This window comes from Cupressus sempervirens, chromosome 4 (genome assembly GCF_028749045.1).
Source record: "Cupressus sempervirens isolate cs-2001-9-10 chromosome 4, ASM2874904v1, whole genome shotgun sequence".
NCBI lineage: Eukaryota > Viridiplantae > Streptophyta > Pinopsida > Cupressales > Cupressaceae > Cupressus > Cupressus sempervirens.
Window position 1 is genome coordinate 641816270 of NC_143121.1, and position 21777 is coordinate 641838046.

The 21777-nt window shown below is 35.0% G+C and overlaps 1 protein-coding gene across 1 annotated transcript in view; it reads left to right on the top strand.

Annotated features, from left to right (window-relative positions):
• LOC149562870 (uncharacterized) overlaps positions 1-12422 on the top strand; it is a 41235-nt gene extending 28813 nt beyond the window's left edge. Inside the window, exon 2 of the mRNA XM_089826329.1 lies at positions 11698-12422. Within this exon, the coding sequence (XP_089682455.1) occupies positions 11698-12071 (374 nt within the window). The 3' untranslated portion in view covers positions 12072-12422. The remainder of the gene's footprint in view (positions 1-11697) is intronic.
• The last annotated feature ends 9355 nt before the right edge of the window (positions 12423-21777 follow it).

Sequence of the window (21777 nt, forward strand, 5' to 3'; positions counted from 1 at the left end):
GATCATCTTCCACCTACCATTAACCGGTTGTGTAGATACAAAGGAGATCAAAGACAAACGATATCTTACTCTGAATTCATGAAGTATATTGACCCATCAGACACATAAAGAATTGATAGAAGATTTAAGTGGAAGTTGTTGCACAATTGAAAGGTTAGCATTAAAAGTAGCAATTCAATTGCTATCAGCAATTATAAAACAATATTATAACACCTATTTATTTGTCAAAACAGATGAAGCTATCAAAACCATTTTGCATACTAATCAATCATGTCATACATGAATTTAGTAATTTACCCTTTTGCACTAAGTGCAAATATAAATTCACTGAGCATATTTCTAAGTGGCTAATCAGAAATAGAAGTAGTATAAGTCTTTCAGTGAGAACAACTCTTGTACAAGTGATCTAATAGTTATACATGTTCTTGAAATAGAATTGCCCGTTCTTTATATATATCATATAAGTAACAATATATATCGAATCATATAGAAAAGTAAAGAATTTAAGGAAATTGTCCCAAATTCTTGAGAAATCCTATAGGGGATATTACAGTGGTATCAGAGCATAATTGTGCCCTCTTGTGAGTGATGATATCTTGGTACTTAGTAGTATTATGGTAAAATAATGAATGTGTTATTAAATAGAGATCATAAATGATCTATATATACAAGTATACAAATGAATGTTTCTATAATTTACAAAGAGAGAGAGAAATAGAAACACTCTGAAGAGAGAGAGAGTTCCCATAATGAACAAAAGGAGTTTATGGAAACATTACAAAAAGAGTGACCATTAGAAAAAGACAGAAGAGAGAATAAATGGGAACTGTCTAATATCATAATACCCTCCCTTAATGGTCAATCTATCTTCAAAAAATAGAAATTTCCATGTCCCCAAAAAGTGTAAAAGGCAGCCTCGGGTTGATCAAAGAGGTTCGCATGTTCTGCAATTTTGGCCTATACTTCAGAAAGAAGGCTCGGCTTTTATCTAATGTCTCGTGGAGATCCTCCAGTGTTGTCCAGATCTCTGCAATTGTCTTGCTAGACAAAACTTGAGGCAATTGAGCATTAGTATTTGAAAGCTTGATAAGCATAACCGCTTCACGATTACACTCATCAAACTTCTCTTGAGTAGCATCGACTGTGGTAGGGCGAGTCTCGGTACCTAGAACAAGTGCCTCAAGGTGACGGTACTCAAAGATCGTCATCATTCTATGCTTCCAGGTGTTGTATTTCTTTTTGTTGAATTGCTGACTACCTTCCAGCATAAGACTGTATTTCAATGAAAATGCGTGAAAAAATTGAGATGGCACAAACTTAGTGGCAAATTGATAAAAGACCTAGAAAATTTGATGAGACACTTGGATAAGAGCTCAACAAACCCAGATAGAATCTACTGTTAGATTTTGATTCCATTGGCTCAAAATTGAGGCATGGAAAATGATGCACTTAGAAAAAAGCGAGACTAACCCGATTGGGATCTGCAAAAATCCATCAAGGATATGCAAAAACTTGAGGAAAAAAAGATGCAAATTTTGAACATATGGGCAAATATTTTAAAATTTTTGAACTAATAATTTCAAAAAGAAATTAATTTTTTTTGAAGAGGCCAGGAATTTGCTCTGATACCATATTATGGTAAAATAATGAATGTGTTATTAAACAGAGATCATAAATGATCTATATATACAAGTATACAAACGAATGTTTCTATAACAAACAAAGAGAGAGAAATAGAAACACTCTGAAGATAAAGATAAAGTTTAACAAACAGAAGGAGTTTATGAAAACATTACAAAAAAAGTGACCATTAGAAAAAGCAGAAGAGAGTATAAATAGAAATTGTCTACTATTGTAATAAGTAGGATTTATGAAGAGCATGTTTCTATTCTATAATAACAACCATTTCAACACTAGTTCTATCACTCCCTAATCTACAACAACTATTCAGAGTTGAAACTGATATAAGTGATTATGCCATGGGTGTGGTGTTGTTATGCAGTGTTGTTTGTTACCATTCAGAAATGTTGAAAATGGCTGTTATAAATCATATTACTAATGGCAAGGAGCTCTATGCCTTGTATTTAACGGTGAAAAGTGTAGATACTATTATTAGTAAAGATATGCTTGTGCGTGCCAATTATCACATTTCCAATATTTGCAAGCACAAACTAAGTTGAAGCATTCACATCTTTATAACTAGATGGGGTTGTTGTCACAATTCCATCTTGCCATTGAATACAAGTGTAAAAACAAAGTGGAAACTATGCTTTATAGAACACATTTTCACTTTGTAGTGAGTGTGCCTCTTGTGATGGAGTCTTTTGGAAGGAAGGTATATGTCGAATATTGCATGCTAAATGATGATTTTGGTGAGGATTCCAGTCAGCAACAAGAGTTAAGAGTGTTGGTTTTGAGTCTCAACTTGATTATTACCTTCTAGATGTGCTTCTCTACAAAGCAAGGAGACTTTGTGCGCTTAAAGAAAGGAGGTTTAAAAAAAATAATAGACATATACAACATGAATTGCAAGACAATTTTGTGTGACCAAGATTATTGCAAGTCTAAAACAATATGTATATCCCATCTTCAAGTGGATGTTTTGAAGTCTATAAAAGGTTACAATTATGTAGTATTAACAAGCCAACAATTGTAAGAATAACTTGTACCAATCTTTGCCAATGACCAAGAGGCCATGGAAGAACATCTGCATGGACTTCATTGCCGGATTACCAAAGAGTAAGCATATGTGTGACTATGTCTTTGTTGTTGTCCTTTCATCCTAGTTCTTGAAATGCCCATGTTTGGGTTGGTTGGATTCCCATGGAACATGGTAATATGTGTGTTTTAATGACTTGCTAAAGGACACTAATTGCGGGTGATGCAATTAAGCTGTTTTTCATGCATGTATGGATACATTAGGGCATCATATTTGATAGAGATACTTATTTTAAAACAAGTTTTTGTTCTCCCTTCGGAGTAGGATGAATACAAAGTTGGAAATGTCTACATCTTTCCATCCCCAAACAAAAAGACAAACAAAGGTAGTGAATAGAACTTTCATACAAGTGAATGAGTACAATTAACATTATCTCAAGGGTTGGATGAACAATTTGACATACATATAACTCTCCTGTTATATTTCCATTCACTCTTCTACAAATGCATCATCTCCATTTGAAGGTTGTATTGGCTATTTGCCTCCATGCTGTTTTGATGTGTTTTGGATTAGTGTTAGCTCAAAGGGTTTGATGAACATTTGACATACATACAACTCTCTCATAATTCACTCTTCCATGAATGTATCTTCATTTGAAGGTTGTATTGGCTACTTACCACCGTGCTATTATGATATGTGTTTGGGACAATGAAGATAAGTGTTGGTAAAAGGAGATTTTGTGGTGGAAAATGTGAAACGTTCATTCACAAAGTTGAGAAAATACATCTCTAGGTACAAGAGGAACTCTAGGAGTCCCAAGCCAAGCATTAATGTTGTAATGATTAGCTTAGGGTGGAGCATAATTTCCATGGTGGTGATAAGATGTGGCTATACGTGGGAAATAAGACTTTTTAAAGGTTTCAAGGAAGTGTAAACATATAAGATTTAATCTTTTCAGGATCATAGAGTAGGTGGGTTAGAATGCTTTCAGGTTTGATTTGCTGGAGTACATGATGATCTTATCAATCACCAATGCTAGCAAGTAGTGCTTGTTTGAGCCTTTGTTGTGGGGTAAGAAGGATAAAGTTGTAATACTAATCATGGATGATTTTGCAGATAAGGAGCAAGAGGACTTGGAATATGATGACTTCCTTAAGAGAAAACAACGCATACTAGTGAGGCAATCATAAGAGGTGACTGATATGTCTAAGTGCAACTTTCAAGCAAGGCCAGTTAAATTTCTAAAGTATAAGCAAGAAAGAGATTCCCAATTTGATTAGTTCCTAAACATTATGGGCCAATGCTGTGACTATTTAATCAGCAGCAGCAGCATAAACGTTAATAGATGGAGAATGAGTGGAGCTCAAAGGGTTTCTGGACTTGAATTGGTTCATTGTTTTGGTGCCATGGAGGAATGTGTGAACACTATTTTTGTTGTAAACACAATTCTATAGGGTTGGATCAGTATCGGAAACTTTGTTTGATGTTCAATTCACATTTGCAGCAAGTGGGTAGCATTAGAGTTTTATAGTGTCAGGGTTGAGAAATAGGCACGAAGGAATTTGTAGATGCTGTAGAGTTCCAATTGGGCCAGGAGGCATTGTAGTACTTGTAAATGATGCTTGAGATAGCAGATAAGACACCTATGGCGTACTCTTGCTGGATTTCTTTATTCATTGAGGGTTTCAGTAGGAAAAGCTTGGTGTCTTTTGTGAACAATCTTGTATGTGTACTCTGTTCTGAGTATTTTTGTGTAATGAGATGTAAACATATTAATATTTTATTTTTCATAATCTTTTGGGTGTCATTAGTTTTGAAGGTTGCAATTGTGAGTTGACATAATCCTTTGTTGGTGATTGGAAATGTACAACCTTTATGTTTTACAACTCATTCCTTCATCTTATGGGTTCCAATTATGACGTTACCTACATTATGGGTGTCAAAGAACCTTACATCATGTTGAATGGTATCATTAAGACCTCCTAGAATAACTTGCCTGCCCATTTGAAAGATTTGTTGCATGTTAAAAGTCAGAAACTACTGTGTAATTTGCAAATTTTCTTGTCTATCCTTGGCAAGTTGACTGAAGCAGTTGTTCATATTTGGATTATCGTAGTGTCTGATTAGTTTTTCTGAAAATATTTTCTGTTTGACCTCCTCTTTTGTTCTGCAATCCATTTAAACAATTTATATTGTTAGGATTCCAAATAGAGGGTTATAACATGCATCCACTGAGAGAGATATTTTGTTTGTCAAAACATTACTCCATTTTAGATGCCTATGTGAGAGGCTTCAAATCATCAAATTTGCACATAAATTTTGGGAATTGCGCGACATCTGTCAAAAGGAATTTTGTCCAAATGACATTTGTGATGTTAATACTGTGCATCTAGTGAAAACTCTACAGTTATCTAATCTGAATTCGTTCTGTTCCTTGAGTGATTCTCCTTTGTCAGTAACTTGTGCAATAGTGTTTGCAAGGTTCTCAATGATCTTGTAACTATAACAGACAAACTTCTATAAATTAAAATCAAATTTGCAAGTATTCCATAGTGGTTTCTCCATCCCATGCTCACTCTGCTATAAGCTCCTTATTCCATGCTTTCATTGGAGGTTTGTTGATTAAAGTTGGCCAATTTGGGCTTCCACTGAGTTGAATGATCTACCTTACTGCAGAGAAATCCAGAAAATGGAATTAGCAGCCTTTTGTGGGCTTATGACAGCTTGTTTGGAAAATGATTGAAAGAGTCTTTCCAGTAATCTGTAAACAGGAAGGTCACACCTCTCTCTGCTATAAGGAAACATATGCATTATGCAAAGGAGTCCAACAAATTCATAAAATGCACACTATTAACCACTCATACATGGAGGTTACGCCCAAATGACCTGTGCAAGTGAATAAGATACAGAGTGATGTTGGAACACATATATGGAAATAACTGTGAAAATGCACAAACTGGATTAACACTGTCACCCTGGAGAAAACCCAGCTTAGGCCAGAAAAATATTAAAGGTTATTTACAAATATTTATAGTGCTAACATTGTTACCCACCCAACAACCTGTGCAAGTGAATAACAAAGAGAGTGATGTTGAAACACATCTATGTAAATTAGAGAGTGAAAACACACAAACTGGATTCACACTGTTATCCTGGAGGAAACCCAGCCTAGGGCAGAAACTAGTATAAGCTATTTACAATTATTATAGTGCTAATGTTGTATCAACAAACTTATGTTACAATCCTGGAGCCTCTGTTTCATCTGCAAGAGTCAAATATGGACTACAACCACAATTACAATTAGAGCCAACCTCTTCCCAAACATGGTCAAACAACATGTTTCCATCCTACAGCTTCCTTAAAAAGCCCAAGATGGACTACCAATCATTAAATAGAAGATCAAACACTCAAATTCTTTAAATACCACACGTTGTCATCATCAGGATGTCTTTTCTGGTTTCACTGTTATGTGCTTGCTGTGGCAATCAGCATGTTAGCTTCGTGCTGCAAGTGGCAAACTTGCTAAAGCAGATTTTCCAGGTCATTTTACTTTTAAACATTAATTGTTCGTAGTTGAATTTCAATGTGAAAGATGTTACTGTTATTTGGATTTTAGGTCTCTACAATGTCTAATGATGCATGACAGTTTAATTATACAGTTGAAAAGCTAAGTTATCGGTTTGGGTTTGGGGATGGGTTTAGGTATGAGAACCCAAATCGTGGGTTTGAGGAGGATTTTGGGTTTGGGGACGGGTTCAGGTATGAGAACCTGAATCGTGGGTTTTAGGAATTTTTTTTCCATTATGCTTCGTGTGTGTGTGTGTGCATTATACATACAAAAATATAAGAGAAATTTACACAAGTGTAAAACTAAATCATTTCATAGTATGATGCTTGATCATTGATCAATGCCAATTGTCAAAGATAAACATTAAACCACCCTTCTATCATTCTAATGAAAATAACAGCATTGAATTACTGAAATAAATTATAGATCATGAAAATTTGAAAGTTGAAACATGATTTAAATGTTTAATGTTGATCAATAATCAAAGTTTAGATCAATCATCAAATGGATATATCAAAAAATGCATTGTCTATAGGATTTTCATTTTCTGTAGCTGCTAGTAGATCCTCATTATCACTCAAACCAGTTCCACTAGCACTAGATCCACCAAGTGCCATGTCCTCATCATCATCCACATCAAGCATAGCGACTCTAGCAAGATCCTGAGTGGTCATATCCAAGTCAGCAGTTTTGGGTGCTACATCCCACAACTTCTCTGCCCCTTTTTTGTATTTCAGATCCTTGCATACCATGTGATGCAAATTGGTTTGAATACATCCCACAACTTCTCTGCCCCTTTTTTGGCAGCCAACCTGCTAGGCTTGACTGAATGGACAAAGGAGTAAGTATTCCAATTCTGTCCAGTGGCAGAAGAGCAAGCACCCTGGAGAGAAAACAAAAAAAAAAAAAAAAAAAAATACAAGATAAATTCAAGAATTTCAAGTGTTAAATTGTGCAATGCAACTGACGAAGACAAAGAAAAATCTAAAACTTGCGAGAGGATCTTAATGTCAAGAGGTTGGAGGTACACATGATCTTGACCATGAAGGTACCACCATTGTAACCACATTCATTGTGCTTTGGTCATCTATAGTTGGAGGGAAAAAGACTTTTCCCGAGATGAATGATTCAAATTCTCTCCAAACAGCTGCCCCCGACCTCTAGATCACTAAAGAGCCTACTAAGTGCCCTCTTGTACCTTCTAGCAACTTCAACATCTCTATATGGTTGTACTCTACCAGGATAGTGAGTACCTCTGCACTATAGTTTTTGGGAGAGAGAGCATAGGTGAGGAGGTGTGGCCATTCTGTTCAAGCAATGGAGACCAATTGCTTTCACCTTTTTACAAAAAGGTGTCCTCAAGATCATTCTCTCCTCTTTGTATCACTTGGGATATCAAATGATGTTCATGTGACTTATCTTGATGTAAGTTATGTCAATTAAAAATTTAGATATCTCTCATAAAGGAATGCATTCTATATTAAAACTTATAACTTACCACTATTATCTTCTCCAACACGGTGTCCATGGCATCATACACATCCCAAAGGCATGGTTCATTAGTGTTAGCAAAGCATAGACATGATTGGCTCAGTGAATTCTAATACACACGACCCCACCAACTAAGAAGCCGGATTCATCCCCTATTGCTTGGATTTGGGTCTGGGTCTGTGCAGGTTTGGATTTGTGTCCGGGTTTTCTGCGGGTCCGGGTTCACTGCGAGTCCAGGCAGGGTCCTTATTTTGGATTGTGGGTTTGCTTGGGTTCTTCCTGGAGCGAACTTGGGTAAACCCACAGTGAACCCACGGTGAACTTGAGGCAATAGGGTCCAAAATATGAAATGAAACAACTTTAAAGAGCGTTTAAAAAAAAGAAAGTATGTACCTTTAAAAGGATCTTGATAAAAAACATTTCGCTCACCTAGTCTCTAATGTTGAGGAGGAAGATGATGATATAGCAGCATATGGGACTAGTGGAACTAGTTTGGGTTCCAATGATGAGGATCTAGATATAGTTGCAGCTAGGGATGAAGCCATTGATCCCTCATTTTGTGATGATCCATTTGACCCTTGAACGACATTTGATACTATGATCATTGATAAACTACTAAACACTTGTCATCTATCATTATGTTTCAAACTTTATTATTTGATGAACTAGTCTATGTTTTGCAATTTAGTAATTCAATGTATGATTTACTTTAATCATGAAGATAGATTAATGGGTGAGTGTTTAATGTTTATTGTTGACATTTGGCATTGATCAATGGTCAAGCAACAATTATTCATATTGTAAAATGACTTTGTTTTGCAACTATGCATGTTTCTCTTGTGTGTGTGTATACATATATACGCTCATGAACATTCCCACAATCCTAAATGGGAATTTTTTTTTTGCTTGTACCCATGAACCCAAACCTCGAACTTGAATCTGTCCCCGAACCCGAATCGACAACTTAGTCCACCAATCATCATCCAGTATCACTGTCTTCACTTTTTGGGCCCTTATTGTATTGGACAGCTTCTAAATGCCCCATTGGTTGCAAATTATTATCTCTGACAGTGCCTCTTTTACCTTCACAATTCGTTTCAAGATGATTGTGTGAGAGGCAAACCCATTTAAGAACATTTTAATAGTAAGTTAGTAATGCATTAAAATATACAAACAGCATAACAAATATTTTATTCATTTAGGCAAAACATGACTTAAAATGGTAAGTGAAACTAATAGATTAAGTTTCAATTTTTTTTACCTTCAATAGTTTCAATTTGGAGACAGTTCTGAAAATTTCTTGTAACATATGGTGATTTGTCACAAACATCTAAATCTCCTCACCCTCATAAATTTGTTTCACCTAATCTATTTGGTTGCCAATTGCTTGCATCACCAACTCAAGCGAATGTAGGATGCATGGTGTCCAAAAAATGTGTTCATATCTAGCCTCTACCAAAGCACCTGCAACTTTGCAGACTTTTGAATTGCCCGTAATTACTTGGACAGCATTATGACTACCCATCGTCTGTATGGAATCAATGAGAATCTAGGAAATAAACTCTGCATCTTTTACTTCCCCACTCATAGTCAAACGCCTTCAAAAACATTGTCTGCTTGGGGGACACAACAGAAACATTGATCAAGGGATGGTTTTTTCAATCTTTCCATCCATTAGAGAGACATGCTTTTTTGAAGCCAAGATTCTCTAATTGGTTTTAATTAGGCCTCTACAATTTTCCTCTCTTTATGCAATAAGGTGGTGCACACCTATTCAATTCCAGGATCTTGGTAACCAGAAGGTGCATTATTTATTGCTGTCACCATCTCCCTCCAATAGGGTGACCTCGCTAAGTTGAATCTAAGACCATTTGCATAGAGACAACTTGCAATGTTTTCATCAACAATATCTCTTGCCTCATTTTGAAATGCTTGATCTAGTGGGCCTCTCTTGCGGGTGGTGACTTGTGGTTCATCTACATCCTCATCCTCCCTAGAAGACATAAGCAAGAAGGGATGTCTATAGGTTAGTTGAGTGGGTGGTGGTGGTGGGTATTGGTTTGTTTTCCTAGACGTATAACCACATTGTTTTCCTTTTGCAACTTATTTATCTGCATCTTCTTGTTCTTTAATGAATGCTGCTATTTCTCTAGGTGGTAGCCCCTTCTTATCTCCTCCTGGTGGACCCTCACACATATTAATCCCTTTACCCCTGGGCCCATAAAATGAAGTTTTTCACGGTAGTAGGAGATTCTATATTTTGAGTTGCAAAAGTTACATTTTTATACATACTCCCCACCTCCAAGACATTGAGAAATTCTTGTGCATTTCCATATATGAGACCCGTAATCAATTAAAAATTTTCAAGACCCATCCATTGAGCTTTGACTACTCATTGTTGCACTCAAGAACGAGAATGGAAAAAAAATACTTACAAACTTCAATAAAAAATTTAATTTTTTTTTAGAACATTTCAAAACTTGAAACAATCTGATAAGTAGGAGATATTTTCACAGCAAGTCAAATTGTGATATTGAAACAATCTATCAAAAAACTTAAGAATATGGTTGAAATGCATACCTTAAACACTCAAATCTGCTCTTTGGAAGGTATTTGCAACTCCGCAACCGATCTCCTTCGAGTACAATCATCTCACTTCAAACTTGAAAGATAGAGAGAGCAAAATGAGAGAGAAAATGTGAAATGAAATGTGTTTGGAGGCTCCTTGTTAGGGTCGTTTTAGGGTTTTGAGAAAATAATAATAAAAAAAGTCATTTTAATGTGTTGTGGCCCCACCTTTTCACTTAACTGCTGTGAGTCCCTGGTGGTCTGCGCTGGGTCCTCTTGGGTCCATGCTGGGTACCTCCGAGTCCGCGTAGGGTCTGTACTTGGACCTGTGGGTCTGTCCAGGTCTGAATTCCGACCCTGATGGATCCGCAGGTCCAAGTATGAACCCTGCCTGGACCCGACGCGAACCATTTGGCGGACCCAAATCCGGTTCGCACCCAGATCCGATTCAAGGGTCTAGGGCACGAACCCAGTAACTTAGTTGAAAAGCAATAAAATTATATTCTCTTATAGTCTCGTGTGTAATTTGCTTCCCCATTATTGTCACCCAACCTTTCTGAAAATGCATTGGATTGTCTCCATAGATTCCCAACTTGGAAACTCAGAGAAATACAGCTTCTATATTAGCTAGGCTGAGTTAGCATGATCTTAATCTGTCATCTGCAAACAATCAAAGGATACTTAGGTCTCAATTGTGCACACCATCAACATCATCATAAATATCAATAATTTACTTGTCACCAAAAACAGAACTAACTGCATCTGTGTACCTGTGTTATCCTCCAGGTCAACATTTTTTTTATGTCATTCAGCAGTGTCATGGTTTTTATTTTTTGGTGTTTTGAATAGTATTGCTGTGGGAGATTCAGGTTGTCTATCAGAGATAGCAGAAGCTTTTAGGTATGTGAGATGTCATAACAATTTTTTTGGTTTGGTAATTGATGCAATGTTGGCCATATGGGTCATCTTGATGTCTGGAAATTATTAGATAACTAGTTGTGGGTTTGGGTTAGTGGGGTACCTTTGAAATCTAATCAACTTATCCCCTTGTATCATATTGGTGGAGGGACATATCCCCCAACCCCAGGGATGCATCCATAACAAACTTAGATTCCTGTTTTCCGTGGAATCAAGAAAACCATTTGACCCTTGACACAACCTTTGGTCACATTATTATGTTGTTTTCTCAATGTATCTTGATGACCTTTATGTCAGGTATGCTTTTAAATCAAGGGTTTGTAACTAACTGGAGGAGCACCCACTGGCAAAACTTGACAGTCTTCACTTGCTTCTATTTTTTAGTAACTTGCCGGAGTTGCAAATTTAAGAACTCAAACTGCACATGCAGATGACACAGGCACCTCTGATATTTTATGACTTTGATGCAGGTTTTTTTGACTGTTATTTACAGGATTTGTGCTGTTTCTTGCCTTAATCATTGATCGCCTGCATCACCATCTTCAGAAATCAGTTGGGCTTAAGACAAATGTAGATTCGTTCAAAAAGAAAGCAAAAAGTTTCCAAGAAGAATATACATGTCTTAAAGAGCAGAAAGTGGACAGAAGTTCTGAGGTGAAGCTTTTGAAGGATGAGATTTCAGAATTAAAGCAGAATTTGCAGACGTTGACACAGAAATTAGTGGAGAAGGAAAAAGAAGCACAAGATGCTGAGGCCACTGTGAATGCTCTCCGGAAACAATCTGAGGATTTCCTCCTTGAGTATGATCGCTTATTGGAGGACAATCAAATTATTCAGCTCCAGTTAGAAGCATATAAACGAGAATGAATAAAGGGCATATGTTGCTTCAAATTTGCAAATACTGGGAAAGGTTGTTCTTGATGTGGAGCTGGATGATTCTTTATGAAGCATTCAAAGAATTGCAATACAGCAAAAAATATGCAGATGGGCAGGGTAGTGTTAGGCTAGCTGTTTTTGAATTTGTTGAGTTTCTTTGAAGGATTAGCTGCTTTGTTTGCCACTTGATTTTCATAAGAAATGCAAAAGAATGAATATATCATTCAAGCAAATTGTATTATATAAGTGCTTTTGAATTAATGTGAGGATAGATGTGTATAATTAAATATTAACTGGTTTTGGCATTTCATTCAAATGATAAAATGGTGTTGTTCTTAGTCATCTTCCAATTTTTAATGTCATACGCAACAATTTTGGCATCCAAGTGCTATTTTGATAGGCCCTTTTATCTTGTTACCCGTTTATTTGAATTCAAATTACTGTCTCTTTGTACTTTGTATTTTAGAATCTCATTTGCAAATTACCATCTCTTACTACATTGTATCTAAGAATCTCATTATTGAAATGACATGCATCAATTCAATGTTGTGTTAGGGCTGTTGAATTCTTGGGAGATATTTTTATGTATTTTTCTTTGAGCATTGCTATATCTGAAGGTGAAAAATGAAGGTGGAATCTAATGTGTTGGCTTGCCTCACACTTTCAAAGGACATTTCATTTGAACTGAACTTGTTGAACAAATTTAATGAAGATTGTTGTTAGTTCATCCAAATATTACAGGCCATTTAGTAAGTGTCGTGAATTATATTTGTTACAAATTAGTTGAGGCAAATAGTTTGCTTTGAATCTAGTGGGCTAGGCCGAATGAAAATGGAACATTGCCACAATGATGACCCGTCTTAAAATTGCAGCATGAATCCTTGGGCAAGCTTCTAGTGCGAGCAAGTTTCAATGTCTTAATCGAAGCATGTGGAAGTATGCATGTTTTGTTCATAAGCAGTGGTCCCAATTTGTGCTCCATTAGCCAAGAGTTCCTTCTACCCCAATTGGCTTGCAATTTTTTAAACGAGTATGTCATCCAAAATAGTATTGAAGTCATCTTTACATTCTGTTTCTATTAATAACTTGTTTAGTTTTGTAGACATCATTAAAAATCTTTCATTAATTTATTCATTATAGACCATGGTCACCGATAGATGGAGGGTACTTGGGGATGCTGGAAACTAGTACCAGTGGTACTAGAATGACTAATTTTGAAATAGGAAATGGGTGTGCCATTTTTCCAAATAATTTAAATAATTTCCAGAAAATATCATGATGTATAGCTTTGAAATCAACTGTTTCTATTATAGGCTTGTTTAGTCTTGTCAAAATCATTAAAATCTTTCATTAATTTATTCATTATAGACTATAGTCACCAGTAGATGGAGGGTACTTGGAGATGCTGGAAACTAGTACCAGTGGCACTAGAATGACTAATTTTGAAATAGGAGATGGGTGTGCCATTTTTTCCAAATAATTTAAATAATTTCCAGCAAATATCACGACTTATGACTTTAAAAACAAGGAAAGTAAATAGTGAAGACAATTTCCTTTAGGCCACTACAATGAAAGAAAATTAGTCACAACTGTTTATGTTCCTCTCAAAATGTGTACGTCAGTAGATCCCATCACTATAACATTGCTTGGATTTTTGCATTATCCGAAATATCAGCATGAAACATCATCTCGGCTTATTTTATTTATTTGTCTTCTAATGCATTTATTTCCCAAGCTTTTTTTGTCAGAATACAACAATTTTAGGAACGATTTTGGAGATAACAGCAAAGGAGCTTTGTGTGTTCGGAAGTTTCTAAAGACATCTTTGGTGCTAGAATTGCATCTTAGGAGGTGGGAGGCATTCTTCTTGATAACCATTTTATAGAACTGATTTGGCAGTACGGAAGAGGCATTCATTATAGTTCACATCTGTTTTAATTTTTAATAGAGGACATGACCATCTAGTTTTTTTTTTGGAATTTTGAGAATTCAAAAATTTAGTTAAAATATAATAATAAAAAATTATTATATTTTATAGCTGAAAATGATTCTGAAAGTGAGGCAAGATAAAAACATTTACCCTAACAAATATAAAAGAATTTGAAAGTGAGGCAAGATAAAAACATTTACCCTAACAAATATAAAAGAATTTGTGCATGTGAGCAAACTTCTATATAGACTCTTAGATGATGAATTCAAAGGCATACAGCAGGACAAACACAAATTATATTAGGCAGATTGTTATTGATATGTGCTTATAGTTGATTTAACTCTTAGATCTCCTACAAATCACTTCTATAAAATTCATTGTACAACTATGTATTAATATTAAGGAACAAACAAAAGATACCATCCCTCACAAAACTCTTAAATCTCCTACAGATCACTTCTATAAAATTCATTGTACAACTACTTATTGATATTAAGGAGTAAACGAAAGGTACCATCCCTCACAAAACTATAGCTTGAGGTCATTAAATTTACAGGCCCAACAATTATTTACAAGGTCAAGAACATATTATTAACATCACTAGCAGTGCAATAATCCACATTAATAGAGGGTAGACAACTCACACACAATGTGGGGAGGGGAATGAGGGATTGAAGAATGATTTTTCCTTCGTCATTGGAGACAAATTCAAGCAATATTATCAATAGAGTCCCCAACACAACAGAAAGGTGGTAGTACTGTCTTTGTGAGACAACCAACATAAGGATTAGAGTGTGGTAATGTTGAACATCAAGTACCAATAGCTAGAGAAAATCAAGATCAACACTAGAAGGAGGATCTACACAACTAGAGGGGACCACACCAACATCAAGAGGTGGACTTGGTTTCATTGTGTTCAAGAAGGCCAAATCAGCAAGAGCATCACCTTTGGGGGGTTATTATTAGCCTGTGAAGAAATCTAAGGAGGAATCAGAGGCTGAGATAGTCAAATGATCATTATTTGCATCCTTCCACAAAGTGACAACTTTCTTGCAATGCGAAAGAGAGCAATATATAGTTAGATGAATAGTAGAGAAGCATTGTTGACATCAAAGGAGGAGACCTTTATTAATTCAATGATCGTGTCCAACCTTATCCCTAACCATGAGAACCACATCTCCAAGATGGGGTGCGAAAATGTCAATGTTGACCAAAATGTGAGCGAAGCTAGAGAGACCAATTGTAGTTGTAGCCTCTTCCGCCTTTAAGAAATGATCAATAGGATAGTTAATAGCCTCAAAGAAAGAATTCTAGAAAAAATGAAGGGAAGAATGAACTCCCACTAGATGTACTCTAGTGGTCCAATAAGATGGTTAAAAGAGATTGTAAGATTTGTACTACATTATTACCACTTACTATTTGCATTTGATTTGCTAAAATCACCTTTCTAAAACTGATTCCCTTTTTAAAGTTTAGTAAGCTATATTTAATTCCCGTTGGTTCTTTGAGCTTTTCCTTTCACTCAAGCTTAGAAGTGTACATTTTTAAAGAATATTTAAATTAAGATGGACATATATGATAAGATGAATGTGCATTACATATAATAAGTAGTATAATGTTGAATTTTGAAAGTTAGATTTGTATTACATATAATAAATAGTAAAATATTATACTTTGAAAGTTAGATTTGTATTACATATAATAAATAGTAAAATATTATATTTTGAAAGTCAGTTTTTTTGAGGTCATTTTGTTTCATGAATCATTGGAACTTGTTTCCAATTAATGATGGTTAGCCTACATTCTTATTTATATTTATTTGATACAAGTTTTTAAAAATAAGTTATCTTTTGGAATCTTTTTAATCTACCTTTTAAACGATTTTCTACATTCATAATTTAATAGAAAATAAATTTTACAACTTCATTTCTTAAATAAAATTATCAAAACATAAATTAATTTCAAGTTTGTTTTGATGACACCCTCATTTTTGTGACTATGAATACCATGATTTGAGTGGTCCACATGTCATGAATATTTAGGTAGTTGTATTTGCAAATGATATGAGATATTAAGATACACATGCAATGCCAACAACAAACCCTAGGGGAATATGTCGTGTTAAAGAAAAAAGAATGGAACATAGTTACAAATGAAATGTCTTTTTCTATTTTAGAATAAAAGGCCTCACATTATAGGGTCAAAAAAGTTGTTTTGAAATAAATGCCAAAAAAGTGACAAAATAAAAGGCCCAAAAAATCATTTCAAATTAAAATAGATAATAAAATAAGATACTAAGATAATATAAAGAAATTTAAAAATTAAATAAAACAAATTAATTAAAATCGAATAAAACAAGTAAAAATATTCAAAACATTAAAAGACAATTAAAATAAATTAAAGTAGAACAAATATTAAATCATAACATTAGAATATGATGTTTTTAAAATAAAAGTAACTACTAAATCATAATAATAGAATATAATATTTTTTAAATTGGAATGAATAGAATGTTTTTATTATTGGAATGAGTATAATGTTTTCAAAATTTGATATAAAAAGTATTGAATGTTAACTATTAATCAATATTTATTTAATATATTAGATATTACAATTCATGTTTAATTAACATTAAGAGAGAAAAATAGAAGGTATAAGACAATGAGATGAGGGAGGTGAGATAGTGAGAGAGTGTAGTCAATGGGCATATATATATAGAGAGAGGTAAGGGGTCTTATATATATATATATATATATATATATATATATATATATATATATAGAAAGTAAGTTTAGTGATAGGGGAAGAGAGGGGGATATGATTATAAGGGAGTGGAGAGAGTATGAGAGAGGTTGATTAGGGAGTGTGTGAGTGAGTGTGTGTGTGTGTGTGTGTGTATGTCTCTCTCTCTCTCTCTCTATATATATATATATATATATATATATATAGAGAGAGAGAGAGAGAGAGAGAGAGAGAGAGAGAGAGAGAGAGAGAGAGAGAGAGAGAGAGAGAGAGAGATTATGGGGCAAATATAGAGAGAAAGAATGGATATGAGAGGGATGGAGGGAGGGAGAGAGAATAGTGAATGAGGAGGAAGAGAGAGAGAGAGAGAGAGATGTCTCTAATAGAGATCTTAAAGAGAAGGGTACGTAGAGAGATGTGGTGGTGAGATAAGGGAGGGGAGATAGAGATAGCAGGTTATTAGGGGGCATATTTACAAATTGAAGAGAGAGAGAGTGGGGGGGGGGGGGGGGGGGGTGGTGGGGTGGTGGGGGTGGGTGGGTTGGGGTGGGGTGTGTGATTATGGTGGAGGGGCACAAAGTAATTATCAAGCAAATTAAATAGTTTTAAATTTGTGAGTGTGAGTCTCTGAGTTTTCAATAAAAGTCCATTTTCTATGTGGTGGCATCCTATATAAGATGACTAGCTTAGCCACTTAGGACTTAGGATTTAGTTTCTTTATTATGTTTTGAGTGTTTTAATGTGAGTATTATTTTCTTTAAGTGTGTGTGGGAAATGGACGTTTCCAATTAATTATTAGGTAGGGAAAATATGCCAAAATAACACAAGCAATCTTTAGAAATAGCTAGTATTTGAATGTAATCGCAGGAAGGAATTTGATGACTCCTTGGAAGTTACAAAACTATGATTCTTGGAAAAGAAGAATGGATTCATCTTGTAAACACTTGGAGAAGAGAATATATTTAAGTTTTCTTGGTTTTTCTGAAAACTTCTTGAGTTTCCAGCATTCATACAAAATTTCTTGGTTGTCTTTGTGTAGGTTTTTGCATGCATGTTTTTTGTTATGCTTTTAATTTCATTTGAGAGTTATTGAGTTCCCAATCTCTATAGCTTAGAGTCATTTCCATTTCCTCCTTAACAAGCCATAAATCTCTACTTTTGTGAGAGTGGTCTCCATATGGAGGGTTTTTGAAGATGCTCCAGTGGTCTATGTCAACCATTGGAGGATCATTAATAATTTTATGTTTTCTTCTAGGACTATATTATTATTTTTGTTGCAAGAGAACCAAATGGACATGCATAATTAATTGGGTGACACCTCTATGTGTCTACCCTTTTTCATTCAACAATTTGCTGCATTTCATGCTAAGCTGTTCCATTATTATCAATTTGGAATGGAATGGCTATAGTATGTGTGAGAAATTTGATTCCCTTTCTTGTTCAATCATGAATTTTCTAAGTGTGTTTTGACAAAATAATGGGTGGTGTTACATGGGTCATATCTGCCTAACCCACTGTTGGACTTTTGGTATTTTTGAATATGTTCTCGTAAACCTAATTCTCTAGACTCCCACTGGAGGGATTTTGAAAATATGTTAAGGAAGATAAATGTTCTCTAGAATATCACATTTTGGATTTTTTCTATATTTCAGATATGCTCTTGTAAAACTAATTCTCTAGACTTCCACCAGAGGGATTTTGAAAATATATGTTATAGGGGTCATATCTCCCTAACCCACTGTTGAATTTTTTCTATTTTCAGATATGGTCTTGTAAACCTAAATCTCTAGACTTCCACAAGAGGGATTTTGAAAATATGTTCTCTAGACTAGCACAGATTGGTGGGAAGATATATGTTGTTTGTACTTGATCAACAGTATTCAGTGGGGTCAAGTAAGATGGTGACCAATGCAAAATTAGCTAAAAAGGTAGAAGTTCAAGATAAATTTTATCAGAGAGAGAATAGGGATTTGGTAGAATTGACAAATAAACTGGAACAAATTGAAAGTGTGGTTGAGAAGAAAGAAGTGATAGAAGAAGATGACAATGAAGAAGTACTTGAGGAAGAAGAGGACAAAGTGTTTGAACATGAGAGGCCATTCATTAAAGCTTTGAAGGCCTTGGGAGGAAAATCTAACGAGTTACCTATGTTTATAGGAAAGATGGATGCTAAACCAGTCTTAGAATGGATTGAAGTGTTGGAAAATTTCTTCAAATGTGAGAATATTTTGGAAGCACAATGAGTTAAACTGGCTAAGTCTAAAATGAATGGTGCAACCCTTAGCTGGTGGAATTTTTTTGAGGAAGAGAGTGTTAAAGAAAACCAGAAAAAATATTATTTCTTGGAAGAAGATGGTTAGCTTAATTGGGGAAACTTATATCCCTGAGGATTATGAAGTTCAACTACATCAAGAGAAGGCAAAATTTGAGGCAAAGAGATATGGATATTAGTACATTTATAGAAGAGTTTCAGAAGCCGAGCCTTAGATCCAAAATCCAAGAACCAAAATTTGTCAAGGTAGCAAGACATTTAAATGGATTGAGAAAAAACATCGAAGAAGAGCTACAACTACTAAGTCCTAATACAGTAGCAAAGTGTTATCAAATTTCCTTAAAGGTGGAGGAAAAGATTCAAAGAAGACAAGGGACAACTAATAGGAGCGGGGATAGGAAACTCAGAGGAAGAGGTTCATTTAGGGGAAGGTGTCCCAATTTTCAGTCACAACCATAAGCAAGTAAAGAAGGGAACAAATTTAATTCCTTTAAAGGTAATTTTAGAGGTAAAAGACCAAGTTTTAGCAGTAGATCACTAGGGAGATAAAATGGGTCAATAAGATGTTATAATTGCAACAAAGAAGATCACATGGCTTACAAGTTTCTGGGAAGGGAAACTCTAGTTCCCAAGGGGAAAGAATAACACATTTAACACAAGAAGCTTAATCACAACATGAGGTTGATTCTGTTCGTTACCTAGATAAAGGGGAACCTTTAATGATGAAAAGAGTTCTTCTAAAAATGCCTACAAAATCAGAGGCACCACAAATGAAAGCAATCTTTAGGACAAAATGTAGATATGGAGGAAAGGTTTCTAAGGTACTAATTGATTCTGGTTCTACAAAGATTTTTATGGATCTTCAGATGGTGGAGAGGCTGAAAATACCAAGTATTACTCATTCATACACATATAAAGTATCATGGCTCAACAAGAGGCAACAAACAATAGTAGAAGAACATGCATGGATCAAATTTTAGATAGAAGCATAGAAAGATAAGTTGTTGTTTGATGTTGTTAACATGGATGTTTTCCATCCACTTTTTGGTAGACCATGGAAATATGACCTCAAAGAACACCATGATGGGGTCAAGAACACTCATACAATCATTGAGAATGGGAAAACCATTGAATTGCTGCCATTGATTGAATCTAGTCAAGAAGAAATCAGACCTAAAGAAGCCAAGATTATGGTGATGGATAAGAAAGAATTCTTGAAGGAAATTAAGGGGGAAAAATGCCCACTTTTTGTACTAGTACCTATTTTGAAGGACAAGCTACAAGAGAGTGAGAAGGAGGAAAATAAATTAGAAAATGAAGATTTCAACTTGAAGGTAGAAGCTACAGGATAGAAGGAACAAACTATAAACAAAGAAGTAAAATCAATACTTGATAAGTATGAAGGAATAGTTGTTGATAGAAATCCAAGAAGTCTACCACCCATGAGAGAAATCAGTCATTGCATTGACCATATTCTAGGTCCCACATTTCCTAATAAGGCTTCATACAAGCTCACACCCCAACAAAATGAAGAAATGGAAAAGCAGATACTAGAGTTATTTGAAGTTGGTTTAATTGGGGAGAGTTTGAATCCTTGTGCAGTACCTTCTATACTAGCACCTAAGAGGAAGGAACATGGAGACTTTGCACAAATTCAATTGCCCTCAACAAAATCACTGTAAGGTACAAATTTCCCATGCCTAGAATTGAAGATTTACTTGACTATTTAGGAGGTGCTAAGTATTTTTTAAAGATAGATTTAAAAATTGGATATCATTAGATAAGGATTAGGCTAGTAGATGAATGGAAGACAAAATTAAAAATAAATAAAGGACTATATGAGTGGAAGGTGATACCATTTGGATTGTCCAACATATCGAGCACTTTTATGAGGCTTATGAATGAAGTCCTTAAGGAGTTCACAGACAAGTTTTTCATTGTGTATTTGGATGGCATATTGATTTTTAGTAACACTAAGGTGGAACATTTGAAGCATTTAGATATGATGATGAAAAGGTTGCATGAGTAGGAACTAATGATCAACTTGGAGAAGTGTACTTTCATGAAGGAAGAACTTACATACCTTGGCTTTGTGATTTCCAAAGGGACCCTCAAAATGGATCAAGATAAGGTAAGTGACATTCTTTCTTGGCCAAATCCTAAAACTATTATAGCAATTAGAAGTTTTAATTGTCTAGCAACATTTTCAGGAAGTTTATAAGGAACTTTAGCTTGATATGTGCACCTATAATGGATATTATAAAAGAGAGAAAAAATGTAAGTTTGCATGGACACCAAAAGCCAATGAAGGTTTTGAACTTCATAAGAAGAAGGTTTAACAACCAGTCCTCACTTTTCTAGATTTTAACAAAGTATTCCAAATAGAATGTGATGCTAGCCATATAGACATAGGAGGTGCACTTAGTCAAGAGGGCAGGTCCATAGCTTTCTTTAGTGAAAAAATCAATAAAGCCATGAAAAAAAAATTCCTCTTATGACCTAGAATTGTACACACTTATCGACACTTAAGAAGTGGAGGCATTACTTGTTTCCTAGGGAGTTTATTGTGTTCACTGATAACCAGGCCCTTAGTTTTAAGTTTTTCAGATTTTAGGGCAGAGAAGAGGTATAGTGCAATAGTGGTGAATAATTACTTGCACATTATGTTTTGGTTTGTTCCTCAATCTTAATAAGATATTAATAAATAATTGTTCATACCTTCCGACACAACTTTGACTGGTGGGGCATGACCT